The following is a 20,233-nucleotide window of genomic DNA, read 5'->3' as shown; positions in this document are numbered from 1 at the left end:
AATATGTATTAAATTCATAGAAATGTATAGTTGATTTATTTATTTAGTGAGTTAATGTTTGTTCTGGAAACGGAAATTATGTGTATAGCCTGCATTTTATGTACACCAATGCCGATTATTTTTATTTATCTTAGGCAGTTACAAGGGAAAAGTCTTTCATCATTGACACAGGCATTTCTGTCTAATCTGAAAACAATTTTACTGATTGATGAAAATGGAACAAAGAATGTCTGGAAGAAAGAAGGATTATTCAACTTCTGTTATGATGTTATGTTCAGGTAGTTGCCAAAATGAGATTTCTGTGCTTTGTAGATTTTAACCTGATATCTGTTGTATGAGTTTACTGTGTAAACTATTTTTCATGTTAAAATTATTTCTAGAAGAATATATGCATGAACAAATTAGACTAGTCCTTTCTTCAAACAAGTTTTTTTTATGACATAAGGCGTCGAGTAGGATACGTTTTACTGTTCAGCTGTAAATATCACTGTGCTCATATTGTGGCATTCAGAAACAAATGAGAATATAAGATTATGTTGTAAAAATGTCAGTCAAATACACCAGCTAATGAGGTATGGAGTATTATAAAATAAAATATATCTAATTAGAATCTTGAGTTAAAACAATTTTAAATGAATTAAGACAGGCACATTGAAGGATTGGTTCAAAACAGCGAATAGTTATATCATAGACTCCAGGAGCATCCTAAAATTAATCTAGATCTACACTGAAATAATTAATAGTGGATTTGCATTTAAAGGGCACTACCCAACCTTGGAACATCACCAGCACTGAATAACCAATTCAGTACTTCAAAATTTACAACACAGGGCCAGCTTAGTACCAAAATAACCACTTGTGAGGGTATAGAAACACATCGTATCCAATTTAATATAAGTAGCATCACAGACAATCTATAAGGAGAAGTTAATTAAAAATCATATTTCAGCATACACGGACATCATACTTAGTTGACATGTCACACTGTAGCAGTAGTTTTCTGGTTTCTGTGTTGGAACTCCAACGTTGGGGTCAAACAGGGCTCCCAACCCCAAACTATGTTGGAACTGAACTGAGTTCTGAAGAAGGGTCACTGGACTCGAATGTTAACTCTGCTTTTTCTTCTCATATGTTACCAAATCAGCCAGGTTTTTCCAGCATTTCTATTTGTGCTGTTGGTATCACTGTTTCTCAAATGACAGGCAAAATTGCTTTCCCCATTGATACCAAGGCATATTTGGCTTCACCTTAGATTAAACTGCAATAGCAAAAGACTGTCACAAATGTCAACTCAGATGCCTAATATCTCCTCTTTCTTCCTTTCCCAATTAGTGAGGTTCCCACTGCAAGTCCCTGTTGTAAATTATAATTGCCGAACTGAAAATAACTCTGCCAATACTGTTTTCAAATATCTAAAAGAAAATTGGACATTGATAAACCTTGTCCTAAAAAACATTACTAAACTGATAATGTCACAGTGTAGTATTTGAAAAATCACAGATCTCCAATTAAATGTTGATTCCCTCATTGCATTGAATGATGCTCTCCAAAAGACCTTTAATATAAATGAGGTTAAGACAGTGAAAATCATGGAAAACTGTGTTTGAGCTTATCCACATATTATTAACAATGAGTTTAAAATTGCAATAATGTTTTTGCTCCTTTTCAGCATCAGTTTAAATTTATATTACCTCGTGCCTATGGCACATGATGGACTGTATTTCTAAACAATTTCCAAGTACCTGTGCTGTTAATGTCACTGATCAGAAAATAGGTCCTTTCATTATAGCTTGTGAAGATTATGAATTGCTTTCATGAATAACAAGAAGTAAGTTATCTATTGTACATACATATGAGCAAAATCATTTAAAATGAAATGCCCCTGATTAATTCTGAAGCAGATTTTAAATCATTTTGGAAAAATGGTTTATTTTCTGTAATTCTATCAACAATCAGTCCCTGAAATTTCAGCTACCAGATGTAATGTTGATTCCTATTGTTTAATTAGGGCAGGATATCTTACACTGTATGGAAATGAGGCTGCACAAACTAATCAGCAAGCATCAAGAGTTAAGGATAGAATTCATTCAGCTCAAGTCTACAAGATATACAAGAAACTAGACCAACTCTTGATAAAATTAGCTCGCTCCATGTTATCTGCTGGTGAGTGACCATTAACAAATCATCTATTCTAATGTTTACCCTTTTATCTGTTTCATATTTTGAAAGCACCTTTGGCAAATAAGCAGATTGGCAAATAAATTACTTATTTTAATTTTGATAGATGAAAAGAAGGAAGCTGCCTCGGTAAAAAAATATCTATGGCGGTTGTTGTCACTGGAGAATCTAAAGGCAAAAGTGAATAGAAGCAATTGGCTTGAAAGCTACTGTGATCATCTTCAGGAACTGGGCATACATCATGATATGCAGGAACGAGCAATGGTACTACAACTCTGGGCAACACAGGTAGGGAAATGCAGTGACCTGCTAAAGAAAACTCCTTTCATTGCAGTAAATTTACACTTAGATTTTGTGCAGCGTAATGTCTGCCCAGAGTATCTCCATCTAGTTCATATACGGTAATAACATTTTAAAATGTTTGTAATCTGAATGTAAAATATTCTATGTCAGTTAATATGTCAACAGGTAAATTAATTGATAAACTATTGTTCTAGTATCCATGTGGCACTCATGAACATATTAAATTGTTTTTGTTGGCTTCTGTTGCCTGTATATTACCTGTTAAATACATAGACATTAAAACTTTCATGTATTAGTATTATTAAGACATTAGAAGAATGACATACAATTTTATTGAGCTATCAATTAATAACCATTGAATGCTAACAAAGCTCAATTTCAGCATTTTATCAACTATGAAGTTTTTTTAAAATTAGATTACCTACAGTGTGGAAAACAGGCCCTTCGGCCCAACCAGTCCACACCAACCCTCTAAAGAGTAACCCACCTAGACTCATTTCCATCTGACTAATGCACCTAACACTATGGGCAATTTAGCATGGCCAATTCACCTAACCTGCACATCTTTGGACTGTGGGAGGAAACCAGAGCACCTGGAGGAAACCCACACAGATACAGGGTGAATGTGCAAACTCCACACAGACAGTGGTCCGAGGCTGGAATTGAACCTGGGGCCCTGGTGCTATGAAGCAGCAGTGCTAACCACTGAGCCACCATGTTGCCATTTTATCAAAATGCAACTTTAATATTCTTAGAAGATTATTTTACAGGCGGTATATGAATGCTAAATAAGTTTACATTTTATTCTCTAAAATTCCATTTGGAAAGGTATTTACATTTTACTTGAATTAAGCTAACACCAATCTGGAAAATGCACAGGGAGGAATGTAGTTGGAGTGCAGCTAAACATTTGTAATGTTTGGAAAGTATATTCCTTGATATCTAATGTGTTTTACAACATTAAAACAAATCAAATATTAGCGAGTAGAAGTCAAGTATTTCATTAAAATGAAAAGTTCTCACAAAAACTGGACAACAGTTGAGTTAGCTGAACATCATAATATGGCAGATTAATACAATCTGTTTTCAGTAGCACATTCCCTTGACATATTCTCAATATCGAAAGATAAATTAGTATCGTTGTATATTGCTTGTTGGAAAGGAGTGATTGTGGAATAAAACTGGCTCAGTTTCTCTCTCAGCTCTTCAATCAAACTTTTATGAGAATTCAGTGACTGTATTTGAACCATTCTTTCTATGAAAGCTATATGAAGATCCGTGCTTGCATTTTATGGAAGTACAAAGTTTCTGGATGGTCTATCCCAGCTCAATGATCCAATTGTTGCCTATCTAGCAAATATTGAAACCTTGCATATTGCATGAGCAGTTACTATTATTGGCTTTATATTAAGAGTGCAGCAGTGGGACAGTCTGAGATGTCTAAAAAGGAATCATATTCTAAGAAATGATCTTCATGCTAAACTCAACAATTTTCTGATATATAGCCACAATGAAACAATGTCATCACTGGTGGAGTATCCCACTGGCTCTCTTTCCTGGCAACATAAAAACACCATGTGAGATATTATGAACAGTTCCCTGGCAGCATGTACTGCTTAGGATAGCACAGTTCAGACAGGAGCCAATGCTATTTTAACCATTGATTCATGATATTGTATCCTGTTACATGGTACTGTACTGTTACCCTGCTAGATTGTAAAATAATTCCCAACCATTTTTATCTTTAAAGATTTCCTTTTTATCCCTCTACTATTTCCTGACTATATTGCATGCAAATAATAGAAGAAAATAAGATACCTTGGTCAAAGATAATAAACCTATAGGTGTGTTCATTAAAATAGTCTGGTGACAATTAGCTGAAATTTTACAGATAAGTATTATTTTAAATTTTAAAACCATTTTGCAAAGTGGTATTATGCAATTGAAATTTTGCCTTCTATATTTTCATTATGCTTCTGGAAGATTTTGCCTTTTGGTTCTCACTGAAATGAAATTATTCGAACCTTGGAACAGATGCACAGTGCAATAAGACAGAATGCCAAAATGTTGTAGAGTATGGCAATTTCCCTGTGATTCCCTCGGCAGGTAGGCCTCTCAAAATATGAATTGAGATACCAACAATCAGTCAAATGTGATTACCTAGGAGTGAGGAAAAGTCAAAGAGACCCTCAATAAAAATGTTAGCCTTTGGCTCAAGTGGGTGGAATAAAAAGCAGATGGACAATTCCCACTCCAGAGGAACCTCGATTATCTGACATTTGATTATCCGAATTTCATGCTATCTGGACAAGATCGCAAGGCCCCAATGTTTGGCTAAACTGTGTTATCTGGCGTTTGATTATCTAAATAAAATACTCCCTGCCTGAGGTGGTTCGGATAATCAAGGTTCCTCTGTATTGCTAAGAACCCTGCTGGGCCCAGCTGCACAGTGGCTCAGTGGTTAGCACTGCTGCTTCAAAGTGCTAGGAACCTGAGTTCAGTTCCAACTGACTGTCTGCATGGAGTTTACACATTCTCCCCATGTCTGTGTGGATTTCCTCTGGGTGCTCTGGCTTCCTCCTGCAGTCCAAAGATATGCAGGCTAGATGGATTAACCATTGTAAATACAGGGTTATGGGGATAGGGTAAGGGGCTGTGTCTGGGTGGGATGCTCTTCAGATGATCAGTGCAGACTCAATAGGCCAAGTAGTCTCTTTCTGCATTGTAGAGATTCTATGATTATAATTGAATTGAATTTATTGTCACGTGTACTGAGGCACAGTGAAAAGCTTTGTCTCATGAGCAATTGTCTTGCAATACAGGCAGATTACATAGTTAAATAATATAGATAGGTAAATAATAGGTAAACAGCAGCAAAAACAAAAACACGGATATAGGCGAATGTTAAGAGTTTGTGAGTCCTTTCAGTATTCTAACAACAGGAGGGTAGAAACTGTTGTTTCGGAAATGGCTGGTGTGTTTGTTCAGGCTTCTGTACCTTCTCCCCGATGGTAGAGGTTGTAGAAAAATATTGCCAGGATGGGATGGATCTTTGAGAAATCTAGTGGCCTTTCCTTGACAGCGGGCTGCCAGAATTCTACAGATGGATTCCACAGATGGAAGGTTGGCCTTTGTGATTGTCCAGGCCGAGTTCACCACTCTCTGTAAACGTCTCCGATCTTGAATGGTACAGTTGCCATACCAGATAGTGATACATCCAGATAGAATGCTCTCGATGGTGCACTTATAAAAGTTGGCAAGGGTATTCACCATCATGCCAAACTTTCTCAGCTGCCTGAGGAAGAAACGACGCTGTTGGACCTTTGTAATATGTGCTTTCGCATGAAGAGCCCAAGAAAGTTTGTTGTGGATGACCACTCCCAGGAGGTACACACTCTCCACTTGTTCCACCTCTGTGCTGCTAATGTGTAGGGGGGCATGAGTAACATCCCGCTGAAAGTCAATAATGAGCTCCTTGGTTTTACCGGCATTGAGAGCTAGGTTGTTCTCAGTGCACCATTTTTCCAGTCTTCCACCTCCCGTCTGTAGACTGTTTCGTTGCCATCTGAGATTTGACCGACTATGGAGCTGTCATCAGCGAACTTGTAAATGGTATTAGTTTGGCATTTGGCAACGCAGTCATGGGTATACAGTGAGTACAGTAGGGGGCTGAGTACTCACCCTGGGGGCTCTAGTGTTGAGTGTTAGTGAGGATGAAATATTGTCCACAATCCTCACTGATTGTGGCCTGTGGGTCAGGAAACTGAGGATCCGGTCACAGAGAGTGGGGCTTAATCTGAGATCACTAAGTTTAGTAATCAGTCTCAAGGGAATAATAGTGTTGAAAACTGAACTGTAGTTAATGAGTAGGATTCTTACATAGCTGGGAGAAAGTGAGGACTGCAGATGCTGGAGATCAGAGCTATAAAGTGTGTTGCTGGAAAAGCGCAGCAGGTCAGGCAGCATCCTGCTCTTTGGATACTGCCTGACCTGCTGAGCTTTTCCAGCAGCACACTTTTCAGTTCTTACATAGCTGTTCTTGGTGTCAAGATGTTCTAGGGAGGAGTGAAGGGCAAGTGATATGGCATCTGACGTGGATCTGTTAGTTCGATAGGCAAATTGGAGTGGGTCTCTTTCCTCAGCACCTGCCTACAGATACATCTCTTTTCTCAGCACCTCCTTACAGAACTGACTGACCCTGCATGGACTCCGGACTACATTCAAACCAACACAATTTGGACCCAACAACGACAACCTGTACCTGCAACAAATCTGAAGCCTCCAACAACAGACAACCACAGAATTGCAACACAAATTCCCAGCTCCGCTCCACACTTCAAGCCATGCGCTGCCACCTACACTCCCTGCAGTCAGTCCTGCCCCAGCTCAGGACAACACTCTCCCAGATCTGCAAAGGACCTTTGCTGTTTTTCATCCTCAGAAGGATTCATACACTGAACAAATGTTTTTTCCTAGCCATATCGAACATCAAAGGAAGTAAATACAAAAAACTTTCATGTACTCACCCCCACACTCTGAATTCCTCGACTGTTCCGAACCTTCTCACGACCTCCGGTACCGCTCAGGTGCCATTGCCCATGCAGCTACTGTAGCCACCACCGCCGCGGCGAACGGTGACGTCACTTCCGACCCCCACCGTCACATGGACAACAGCCACCACTGACCATGCAGCCTCCGCAATCACCGCCCAGACAACCGCCTCCACGATCGCCAGGAAGACTATCGCCGACAGATACGCGGCCGCCGTGGGATCCATGGCCACTGGGACCAGCGCCATTTCTGCCCGGCATGCCACTTCTGCCCCTGGAGTGGCCGTCGCTGCAGCCACTTCCGCCCCCAGTGACGTCGCTCACCTGCTCAAGGACCACGTCACCCCCACGTCAATCTCCGCCCCCACGACTAATTCCGCCTCCACTCCCAGCTCCAGCCCCACACCAGGTCCTAGCTCCCAGCCCTGCCATATTTTCACTATCCCTCCAGACCTCCCCCTCTCTGAGGATGAACGATCAGTCCTTAGCAGAGGCCTCATCTTTATCTCCCTATGCTCCCGGATCAATGAGTTCGACACGCGGCGAGACATCGAACAATTCTTCCGCCGCCTTCGCCTCCGCACCTACTTCTTCAACAAGGACTCTTGCCCACCCTCTGACAACCCCTTCTCCTGCCTCCAACACACCCCATCCACTTGGACACCCCGTACTGGCCTCTTACCCATCCTCAATCTCTTCATATCCAACTGCCGCCGCGACTGTCCATCCCTCTCACCCTCTCCAACCTCTCATCCTCACAACATGCAGTTGTCCACTCCCTCCGCTCCAACTCCAACCTCACCATCAATCTGGCAGACAAGGGAGGTGCAGTGGTAGTTTGGCGCACCGATCTTTACACCGCTGAAGCTAGACGCCAACTCGCGGACACCGTCTCCTACTGCCCCCTTGACCATGACCCCCCCTCACACCACCAAACCATCATCTCTCAGACCATCCATAACCTCATCACCTCAGGAGATCTCCCATCCATTGCCTCCAACCTCATAGTCCCACAACCCCGCACCGCCCGTTTCTACCTCCTACCCAAAATCCACAAACCCGACTGCCCCAGCTGACCCATTGTCTCAGCCTGCTCCTGCCCCACTGAACTCAACTCTGCATACCTCGACACTGTCCTGTCCCCTTAGTCCAAGAATTCCCCACCTACGTTCGGGACACCATCCAGGCTCTCCACCTCCTCCATGATTTTTGCTTCCCCGGCCCCCAACGCCTTATCTTCACGATGGACATCCAGTCCCTATACACTTCCATCCCTCATCACGGAGGCCTCCAAGTCCTCTGCTTCTTCCTCTCCCGCCAACCAACTAGTACCCATCCACTGACACCCTCCTTCGACTGACTGAACTTGTCCTCACTCTTAACAACTTCTCCTTCCAATCCTCCCACTTCCTCCAAACCAAAGGAGTAGCCATGGGCACCCGCATGGGCCCCAGCTATGCCTGCCTCTTCATTGGATATGTGGAACAGTCCATCTTCCGCAGCTACACTGGCACTACCCCCGACCTTTTCCTCCGCTACATCGGTGATTGTATTGGCGCTACCTCGTGCTCCCACAAAGAGGTTGAACAGTTCATCCACTTTACTAACACCTTCCAGCCCAACCTCAAATTTATCTTGACCATCTCAGACTCATCCCTCCACTTGCTAGACCTTCCATTTCAATCTTGGGCGACCGACTCAACACAGACATTTACTACAAACCGACCGACTCCCACAGCTACCTAGATTACACCTCTTCCTACTCTGCCCCCTGTAAAAACGCCATCCCATATTCCCAATTCCTCCGCCTCCGCCGCATCTGCTCCCAGAAGGACCAATTCCACTACCGAACAGCTCAAATGGCCTCCTTCTTCAAAGACTGCAATTTCTCCTCCGACGTGTTCGACAACATTCTCCACCACATCTCCTCCACTTCCTGCACCTCTTCCCTTAAACCCCGCCCCTCCAATCGCCACCAGGACAGAATCCCACTAGTCCTCACCTTCCACCCCACCAACCTCCGGATACATCGTATCATCCTCTGTCATTTCCGCCACCTCCAGACAGATCCCACCACCAGGGATATATCTCCCTCTCCACCCCTATCAGCATTCAGGAGAGACCACACCCTCCGCGACTTCCTCGTCAGGTCCACACCCCCCACCAACCCAACCTCCACTCCCGGCACCTTCCCCTGCAACTGCAAGAAGTTCAAAACTTGTGTCCACACCTCCCCTCTCACCTCCCTCCAAGGCCCTAATGGATCTTTCTATATCCATCGCAAATTCACCTGCACCTCCACACACATCATTTACTGTATCCGCTGCGCCCGATGTGGTCTCCTCTACATTGGGGAGACAGGCCGCCTACTTGCGGGACATTTCAGGGAACACATCTGGGACACCCACACCAACCAACCCAACCGCCCCGTGGCTGAACACTTTAACTCCCCCTCCCTCTCCGCCAAGGACATGCAGGTCCTTGGCCTCCTCCATCGCCAGACCCTGGCCACACGATGCCTGGAGGAAGATCGCCTCATCTTCCGCCATGGAACCCTCCAACCACACGGGATGAATGTAGATTTCTCCAGCTTCCTCATTTCATCTCCCCCCACCTTATCTCAGTCCCAACCCTCAGATTCAGCATCGCCCTCTTGACCTGCAATCTTCTTCCCGACCTCTCCGCCCCTACCCCCTCTCCAGCCTGTCACCCTCACCCTCACCTCCTTCCACCTATCGTATTACCAGCACCCCTCCCCCAAATTCCCTCCCCCCTGCCCTTTATCTCAGCCCGCTTGGCACACCAGCCTCATTCCTGAAGAAGTGCTTATGCCCGAAACACCGATTCTCCTGCTCCTCGAATGCTGCCTGGCCTGCTGTGTTTTTCCAGCACCACATTTTTCAACTGTCGGTCAGGAATAGTGGGGAGTTTGATTAACAGCCTTTCAAAGCACTTCATAACCACCGAAGTTAGGGCCACTGGGCAGTATGAGCCTTCTTAGGCACAGGGATGATGTTGGCCCTCTTGAAACAGGCAGGGACAGTGGCCTGCTGCAGAAAGAGGCTGAAGAAGACCTCTGCCAGTTGATCTGCACGTGCTCTGAGTGCATGGCCTGGTACTCCGTCCGGTCTCACCACTTTCCTTAAATTCACACGAAGGAAAAATGATCTGACCTCTGATGTAGTGACTGTTGCAATAGATTCGTCAGGATTTGTTGGCATAGCTGTTAACTCTCCACCGAAATTTTGCTCAAAGCGAGCATAGAAGGCATTGAGATGATCTGGGAGGGATGTGTCATCGTCTGTTATCTTGCACTGTCTCTTTTAAGAAACTATGAGGTCAGTCAGTCCTTGCCATAGTCGCTGGGTATTTGTCTTGGATCAGTTTTAGTCCTTGGCTGTCTTAATGGCTCTGAGAAGGTCATACTTGGATTCCTTAAATTTGAGTGGGTCTCCTGATGTGAAGGCCTCATGCCTGGTTTTGAGCAGATTCTGTATGTCCTGATTCATCCAGGGTTTCCTGCTGGGGAACACCCAGATTGATTTCCTCGGTATGCAGTCCTTCACACACTTGCAGATAAAGTCTGTGACAGTGGTAGTGAACTCGTCCAAGGTCCCTGCGGTCTGTTTGAACATGACCCAATCAGCCGATTCCAGACAGCACCGGAATTGATCCTCTGCTTCCTCCGACCAGCACTGGACCTGTATCCTTGAGGAGGTCTCTTGCTTGAGTTTTTTCCTTTAAACTCGGAAAAGAAACACGGCATTGTGATTCGAGTTGCCAAATTGAGGGTGGGGGCTGGAGCGGTAGGCATCTTTCACAGTGGTGGTCTAAAATGTCAGGCCCCTGTAGTAAATAAGTCATGTAGTTCAGAACTAATCACATTGATCAATTGGAAACGTAGGTTATTTATTGATGCTGTTTAATAGATAGAAGAAGTATCATGAGTGGGTTTGGTGATGGGTTTGGTGTACAAAAACACTCCTGGGGATATTAAAAAATAATTATCCCCTGTGCAGCAACAACTCTTGCATCTACACATTAATATGGAAAATTCCTTACAGAATCAAATTCAGCCAATGACTGCCCGATCAGTTTCCCTTCAATGAACAGCAAATGCTGAAAGGTGTCATTTATTGTGCTTGTTGGTGTTCATATGTAGCCTTGTCAGAACCTAATACCTCCAGAGCCCATTACAGCCTGGGTCCCAATATGGGCAGGATTCTGTGTAGCATCAAGGAGCCTCAGAAAAATAGAAGTCAGTGGAAATTAGGGAAAACTCTTCACTGGTCTGAGCCATACTTAACACAAAGGAAAATGACTGTAGTGTTACAGGCCAATCATCGCAGCTCCCACATATCAATACTAGTGATCCTAGTATCCTATTATCAGGAATATTCAACTCCTTCATCAGCGGCCTTCCTTCCATCATAAGGTCAGAAGTGGGGATGTTCACTGATGTTTGCAGTGTTCATTTATATTCCCAACTCCTCAAGTACTGAAGCTATGTACACCTGTAGCAAAATCTGTAAAACATTCAGGCTAGGACTGATATGTAGAAATAACATTTTCACCTCGTGAGTACTGGGCAATGTCCATATCCGATGGGAAAACCTAATCACCTCCCCAGGACTTCCAATGGAGGTATTTCATTTTGCCACTTCATTGCTTATACTCATGCTCATTTTTCCTCCCAAGAGGAACAGTGTAATGGAATACTCTCCACCTGCCTGATGAGTGCACATCAAACACCACTCAATTAGCTCTCTGCCATTGTGGCAAACAACCCACTTGATTGGCACCTGATCAACTATCTTAACCATTTGCCCTCTCTGGCACCAGGACATAATGACAGCAGTTTACCATTTATAAAGTACCCTGAAACAATTCACTCAGCCTCCTTAGATGAAAGCTGCCAAAACCATGACCTCTATCGGCCAGAACAAGGGTAGCAGACACATGGGAGCAGTAGCACCTGACTTAAGGGTTATTCCTTCACTGTTGCTCAGTCAAAAACATTCCTTTCCTCACAACACTATTGGTGTACCTTCAACAGAGGGACTGCAGCAGTTCAAGAACTTGACTACCACTTTCCCATTGGACAGACAACAAATGCTGTTCTTTGCATCAACACTGACATCTCATTAAAATAAAAATTCTTTCCCAAAATCCCAAAGAACCTGCACATGGAATCCAATGGTTTTGGTCGCAAAGGATCTATTGATCTTGTAGCAGGTGGAGGTCAGCGTCACTAAAATCAATAAAAAATAAATTATGACGATAATGTGCATAGGAAGTTTATATTCACTTGAGTAGAGAAGAATCTGATTGAGGTGTTTCTGGTAAAGTGCAATTTTCCCCACCCTGGTTGGGCATGAGCAATGCTGAAAATATGTTGCTGGAAAAGCGCAGCAGGTCAGGCAGCATCCAAGGAACAGGAGAATCGACGTTTCAGGCATAAGCCCTTCTTCAGGCATGAGCAATGGCAAGAAAGGTGGGAGGATGCAGACAGTATAATAAAAGCAGAATGCCGACATTGAGAAAAGGTTTTGTGATTTTTGCCTCAAGCCTTAAATGACTTTGAGCCGCTACTACCTCATTTCGATGTATCAGCAACTCATTTAAGCCCCAACTCACTTTACTTGTATGCCACTTCCAATTTTCCTTTCTTTCCCAGATAATCTCGACACTGCAAATTTCCAACATGTAAATCAGAGCAAGGTACTTGGTAACTGCATTTACTAAATGCTTGACCTGGCCATCACTCAACTATTTCTTAACAACAGTGTCCTTACATGCTTAGTGGTTACCACTTCCTTTACTCTTCATTCACTCAAGTAAGCATTGGCAAATGATCAGCCTCACGACATCAACATGTCTGGTCTCAAATCAACTCACACACCACTTCAACCCTTCAACACTTTACTTTGGAGCTCAGGAACACCTATGAAAGGCATGATACTGCTGAGTCACTTTGCACACAGGGATTCACAGGATGTACCTTATGGGTTATTGCTTGCTTTCTTAGTCCGCACTCACTCTGCATTGACTTTGAAGCCTGCAGTCTCTATCCATTTCGCAATGCTTTCTTGGCGGATATTCATTGACATCCGTACTGACTTTCAGATTGTTAGCCTTTATGGCTTGCTCTGCTTTTTATCACAGAGGGAAAGGCACTGAACAGTGAAGGGATGGCCATGTAACTGTACTGCACCCTGGTCACATCACAATGGCAGAATGCACCAGCAAGCACACTGCATGGACTTTAAGCAAGGGACATGTGCCAAAGGGGAACAGACCTTAGTGAGGTAAAGGAGAACTATGGTATTTTAGAGGCCAGAGGCCTGTCCAATTCCAGTTCAAGATTTTACAAATAGTCAGTCAGGAGTTCAGTCCTACGAAAGTTTAGGGATATCCCTTGCAATCAGGGTTTGGGCCACAGTTAGTTCTGGGGTTATGGGGTAGCTCAGTCTGAGAGCTGTGGCGACATCAGTGCAGCGTGGTACACTTCTTCCTGCAATGAGACAAAGGTAGGGACTGAGTATAATGAAAGTGGATGGAAGGGTAGGTGGGAGATGAAGGATGAGCAGTAGAAATCGTGAGATTTCCCCATTGATTGAACTGGAAGTGCAGAGGACAGGGAGGGTTAGATGTTTGGGAGAATGAGATAGGTGAGAACTACTGAGTGGCCATAACACGTGCAGTAATGTGATTCAGTTTGGATCCATGCAGTCTTAGTCTGGTGATGTGGCCTCCTTTGGCCGTCTGCAGGAAAAAAGACAACCCTCCTCTCCATCACTTTGTTACCAAGACCTCCAGGTCCCTGTCCATGTAGTGAGAATGCTCAAGCGGCAAATGCAAGGGGTTATGCCTGATATGCAGCATTCAAAGTCGTGTGTACCTGGTCTTTAAATATGACATCAATGGCATGAACTCCAAAAGGTCTCAGCAGTGATGAGCACTTCCAGCTGCACAATTCCCCAAGAAGCAGGCCTAAGATCCCAGTTGCATAATTAATCAAGCAAAAGGTGGAAGATTGCATTAAAGGAAATGTTGCTCCAAACTATGGCCATGATTTTCACTCAACAGAACTTTTAAACTGAAAATGGGAAAATTCCTCCCTTTTGATACGATATGTGGAGGGAAATTATTTGTCCAATGGTGAAGTCCAGAATAAGAGAGATAATTTACACCCTTCAAGGTTGATGTTAAGAAAAATTTCTTCACACAAAGGTTTTGAGATTTCTTCCTCAAAATCCTGTTGACATCAATTGAAAAATATGAAAAAATTGAATTCCCTTGAATTCCAAGCAGCAGTGCATTTTCAAATTACATTCAACAATTGTAATAATCTTTTTTGGGCTGAGGAACTTTGGGAACTCTACATACAGTAATCAGTTTAGCAGTTCTCCTTCAATCAATAACAGCAAATATTAAAATCCGAACTAATCATTCAGCTCTGTTGTTTGTGGGATCTTCTTAAAAGACTGTTATCTTCTAGAATAAGAGTCATTCCACTTCATAATAACTCATTTTGTAAAGGTTTTTTGGAACATTTCTGAGGATCTGCAAGTGGTTATCTTACTGCAAGTCATTCTTGGCTCTTCACTCATGCTGTGATAAGTGCTATTATTCTCCCTTGAGTGGTATCTTATTAAAAAGTTATTTTTGTCGTGATCTGATCACTCAGGAGAAAAAATAGCAGTCTCTGATTCATCCTGTGCTTATTTAATGTATGAAAATTAGAGGACTTGCTTTTATATTGTCAGTACTATTTCATAACCACTCATTGAAGTTTTAAAATCTTGGAATAGATATATGTGTCCTTGACCATAGTGTTGCAATTTCAGAAGGTAAAACACTCAGTTAGTATTATGTATTGTACATGACAGTTTGTCTGTTATTATTAGCATTATGCATTCACATTTCCTCTGGGTGTAAGTTTTTTTTGTGGTTTGAGTTGTTATTTCTATTTTAATGCATGAAGGTTAAAATTATAAAAGCCAAGGACAGAATTCATTGACTTTTTTTAGATACCGATTATATATATATTCTCTAGTATCTGCAGCAAATATATCCCTTTATAGATTGTGAGTATCCCACTATAGCAAAAAATAGAATGAAAACCAGTCAACACAATAAAGAGGAAATTGTCCTTTGTGCGCAGTTACATCTATAACAATACACTGTAGAATGCACCATGGGTTACAGTACTGCTGTATTGTTGCAATTGGGTAAAGATGTTTATTCGGGATAGGAGTCACTGGAAGATTACTGACATAAATTATTTCTGCTGATTCTAGCAAGCAGCTGTATCTAAAGAATGCAGTGAATGCTTGTGCATATAGAGCAATTTCAATATAATGTCACCTATTAATGTATGTTCCTGGAATCTCATAACCTTCTGATATAATTTAATTCAGTCATATCACCTGAAAGGTGTCGCTGTGACTCTATGGTCACACTTTTACCTATGAGTGGGAAAGTTATAGGTTCAGCACAAGCAAACATGTCCCTGGAATTCTCCTAGGTTTAGGGAAGATTCCATTAGGCTGGAAAATAGGAGTGTAGCTATTCAAAAAAGGAAGGAGACAGATAGCAGGAAATGGCAGACCAGTTGACTTAACATCTGACAAAGCAAAAATGTTAGAAGCTATTTCTAAGGACACTTAGAAAAATTCAAGGCACTCAAGCAAAATCAATATGGCTTTGTGAAAGGAAAATTGTGTTTAACCAAATTATTGGAGTTCTTTTATGTATTAACATGCTGTAGATAAGAGGGAAACATTGAATATATTGCCCTCAAATTTTGAGATTGCAAAGATGCCACATCAAAGGCTATTGTAGAAAGTAAGAGCTCATGATCTAGATGGTAATATATTAATATGGATAAAAGTCTGGCTAAGCAAAAGGAGACAAAAAGAAGATATAAATGGATCATTTTCTGGTTTGCAAGTTGTAATGACTGGTATACCATACAGATCAGCACAGAATCTTAAATTTATACCATTTAAATAAAAGAGTAAGATGAAAGGACCAAAGCTAGGGTTGTTAAATTTGCTGATTCACAAAAATATGAAGGAAATAAAGTTCTAAAGAGGCCGTAAGAAAGGTACAAAGGAATGTAGATAGATTTAGTAAGTGGGCAACAATCTGACAAATGGAGTATTGTGGAACAATGTGAAATTGTCCATTTTGACAGGAAGAAAGTAAGAAGAGAATATTATCTAAATAATGAATGCTTGCAGAGTACTGAGATGCAGTGGGATCTGGTTCCTTGGTGCATGAATCATAACGGTTCTTATGCAAGTATTGCAAGCAATTAAGAAAGCAAAAGGAATATTATTGTTTATTGCAATTGTAATTGAATACAAAAATAAGGATGTTTCAACTATTTACAGAATTAGTGAGACCACATCTGGATTTATTTAAGGAAGGCTGTTAGTACATCAGAAATAGTTTAGAGAAAGTTTACTACACTAATACCTCTACCAAGGAAATTCTCTTATGAGGAAACACTGGACAGGCTAGGCTTATATTCACCAGAGTTTAGAAGACTAAAGATGCAGCTTTACTGAGCCATGTATGATCCTGATGGATGTTGACAGAATGCACGTGGAAAGACTAGTTCTTCATGTAGAAGCCAGAACTGGAGGTCGTTGTTTAAAAATAAAATGTCATCCATTCAAAGCAGAAGTCAGGAGACTTCTTTACTCACAAAGGGTCTTAAGTCTTTGAAACCTTTTCCACAAAGATCATGGAAGTAGAGTTCTTAAATATTTTAATGGCAGGGATAGATTGATTTTTGATGACCAAGGGTGAGAAAGTTTATCAAATCATCCATGTTCTTATTGAATGGGACAGTTGGCTTGAAGGACCAAATGGCGTATTTCTGCTCCTAATGCATATCTATGTGATGCTGAGGAAGTCCCTTATTATTATGTGTTCTGTCCCTCAGATGAATTATTACTTGGAATTTCCGTCACAATTCAGGATTGCATGTAAATTAACTCAAGACATCATTGGAGGCAAGAGTAGGACAGTTTTATAATTAACATTCAGCCCTCAAATAACTTCATTAAATAGATTCATAGAGTCATCCAACCCATTCATGCAGACCAGATATCCTAACCCAATCTTGTCCCACCTGCCAGCACCCGGCCCATACCCTTCCAATTCGTATACCCATCCAAATGCCTCTGAAATGTTGTAATTGTACCAGCCTCCACCACTTCGTCTGGCAGCTCATTCCATACACGTACCACCCTCTATGTGAAAATGTTGCCCCTTAGGTCTCTTTTATATCTTCCCCTCTCACCCTAAATCTATGCCCTCTAATTCTGGACTCCTCCACCCCAGAGAAAAGACTTATTTACCCTATTTACCCTATCCATGCCCTCATAATTTTTTAAACTTCTATAAGGTCACCCCTTAGCCTCCGATGCTCCAGGGAAAACAGCCCCAGCCTGTTCAGCCTCTCCCTTTAGCTCAAATCCTCCAACCCTGGCAACATCCTTGTAAATCTTTTCTGAACCCTTTCAAGTTTCACAACATCTCTCTGATAGGTAGGAGACCAGAATTGCATGCAATATTCCAACAGTGGCCTAACCAAAGTGCTGTACAGCCGCAACATGACCTCCCAACTCCTGTACTCAATACTCTGACCAATAAAGGAAAGCATTCCAAATGCTTCTTCACCATCCTATCTGCCTGCGACTTCACGTTCAAGGAGCTATGAACCTGCACTCCAAGGTCTCTGTGTTCATCAACACTCCCTCGGACTTTACCATTAAGTGTATAAGTCCTGCTAAGATTTGCTTTCTCAAAATGCAGCACCTCGCATTTATCTGAATTAAACTCCATCTGCCATTTCTCAGTCCATTGGCCCATCTGGTCAAGATCCTGTTGTAATTTGAGGTAACCCTGTTCGCTGTCCACTACACCTCCAATTTTGGTGTCATCTGCAAAGTTACTAACTACACTTCTTATGCTCGCATCCAAGTCATTTATGTAAATGACAAAAATTAGAGGACCCAGCACCAATTCTTGTGGCACTCCAATGGTCACAAGCCTCCAGTCTGAAAAACAACCCTCCACCACCACCCTCTGTCTTCTACCTTTGAGCTAGTTCTGAATCCAAATGGCTAGTTCTCCCTGTATTCCGTCAGATCTAACCTTGCTAATCTGTCTCCCATGGGGAGCCTTGTTGAACGCCTTACTGAAGTCCATATAGAATCACATCTACTGCTCTGCCCTCATCAATCCTCTTTGTTACTTCTTCAAAAAGCTCAATCATTTTTGTGAGGCATGATTTCCCACACACAAAGCCATGTTGACTATCCCGAATCAGTCCTTGACTTTCCAAATACATGTAAATCCTGTCCCTCAGGATTCCCTCCAACAGCTTTTGCATCACCGTCATCAGGCTCACTGGTCTATAGTTCCCTGGCTTGTCCTTACCACCTTTCTTAAACAGTGGCACCACGTTAGCCAACTTTCAGTCTTCTGGCACCTCACCCGTGATTATCAATGATACAAATATCTCAGCAAGAGGCCCAAAAATCACTTCTCTGGCTTCCCATAGAGTTCTATGGTACACCTGATCAGGTCCTGGGGATTTATCCATCTTTATCCGTGTCAAGACATCCAGCACTTCCTCAACTGTGATATGGACATTTTGCAAGCTGTCACCATCTATTTCCCTACAATCTATGTCTTCCATATCCTTTTCTACAGTAAATACTGATGCAAAATACTCATCTAGTATCTCCCCCATTTTCTGCGGCTCCACACAAAGGCCACCTTGCTGATCTTTGAGGGGCCCTATTCTCTCCCTAGTTACCCTTTTGTCCTTTGTGTATTTGTAAAAACTATTTGGATTCTCCTTAATTCTATTTGCCAAAGCTATCTCATGTCCCCTTTTTGCCCTCCTGATTTCCCTCTTAAGTGTACTCCTACTTCCTTTATACTCTTCTAAGGATTCACTCGATCTATCCCGTCTATACCTGACATATGCTTCCTTCTTTTTCTTAACCAAACCCTCAATTTCTTTAGTCATCCAGCATTCCCTATACCTACCAGCCTTTCCTTTCACCCTGACAGGAATATACTTTCCCTGGATTCTTGTTATCTCATTTCTGAAGACTTCCCATTTTCCAGCAGTCCCTTTACCTGTGAACATCTGCCCCCAATCAGCTTTTGAAAGTTCTTGCCTAATACCATAACAATTGGCCTTTCTCCAATTTAGAACTTCAACTTTTAGGTCTGGTCTATCATTTTCCATCGTTATTTTAAATCTAATAGAATCATGATCGCTGGCCCCAAAGTGCTCCCCCACTGACACCTTATTTCCCAAGAATAGGTCACGTTTTGCACCTTTTCTCGTAGGTACATCCACATACTGAATCAGAAAATTGTCTTGTACACATTAACAAATTCCTCTCCATCTAAACCCTTCACACTATGGCAGTCCTAGTCTATGTTTGGAAAGTTAAAATCCCCTACCATAGCTATCCTATTATTCTTACAGATAACTGAGGTCTCCTTACAAGGTTGTTTCTCAATTTCCATTTGACTATTAGGATGTCTATAATACAATCCCAATAAGTTATCATCCCTTTCTTATTTCTCAATTCCACCCAAATAACTTCCCTGGATGTATTTCCGGGAATAGCTTCCCTCAGCACATTATCAAAAATGCCACTCCCCCTTCTCTCTTGCCTCCCTTTCTATCCTTCCTCTAGCATTTGTATCCTGGGACATTATGCTGCCAGTCCTGCCCACCCCTGAGCCATGTTTCTGTAATTGGTATGATATCCCAGTCCCAAACTCCTAACCATGCCCTGAGTTCATATGCCTTCCTTGTTGGTCCCCTTGCATTGAAATAAATGCAGTTTAATTTATTAGTCCTACCTTGTCCCTGCCTGCCCTGACTGTTTGACTCACTTCTGTCCTCTATGGTACAAGTCTCAGATTGATCTTTTTCCTCACTATCTCACTGGGTCTCAACCTCCCCATCACCTTACTAGTTTAAATCCTTCCGAGCAGCTCTAACAAATTTCCCTGCCAGTATATTAGTCCCCTTTCAATTTAGGTGTAATCTGTCCTTCTTGTACAAACCCAAAAGAGATTCCAATGATCCAAAAATGTGAATACTTCTCCCATACACCAGCTCCTCAACCATGCATTCATCTGCTCTATCT

At 42.3% G+C, this 20,233-nt stretch overlaps 1 protein-coding gene across 1 annotated transcript in view; it reads left to right on the top strand.

Annotated features, from left to right (window-relative positions):
• The window catches only part of ptgis (prostaglandin I2 (prostacyclin) synthase), a 92,096-nt gene that overhangs the window by 38,848 nt on the left and 33,015 nt on the right, over positions 1-20,233 (top strand). Inside the window, exons 4-6 of the mRNA XM_060836361.1 lie at positions 135-278; positions 2,009-2,163; positions 2,285-2,466. Coding sequence (XP_060692344.1) covers positions 135-278; positions 2,009-2,163; positions 2,285-2,466 — 481 coding nt within the window. The remainder of the gene's footprint in view (positions 1-134; positions 279-2,008; positions 2,164-2,284; positions 2,467-20,233) is intronic.

This window comes from Hemiscyllium ocellatum, chromosome 15 (genome assembly GCF_020745735.1).
Source record: "Hemiscyllium ocellatum isolate sHemOce1 chromosome 15, sHemOce1.pat.X.cur, whole genome shotgun sequence".
In the NCBI taxonomy this organism is placed as follows: Eukaryota; Metazoa; Chordata; class Chondrichthyes; order Orectolobiformes; family Hemiscylliidae; genus Hemiscyllium; species Hemiscyllium ocellatum.
Note: the sequence above shows the minus strand (reverse complement) of the source record. Positions and strands in the feature narration are given on the sequence as shown.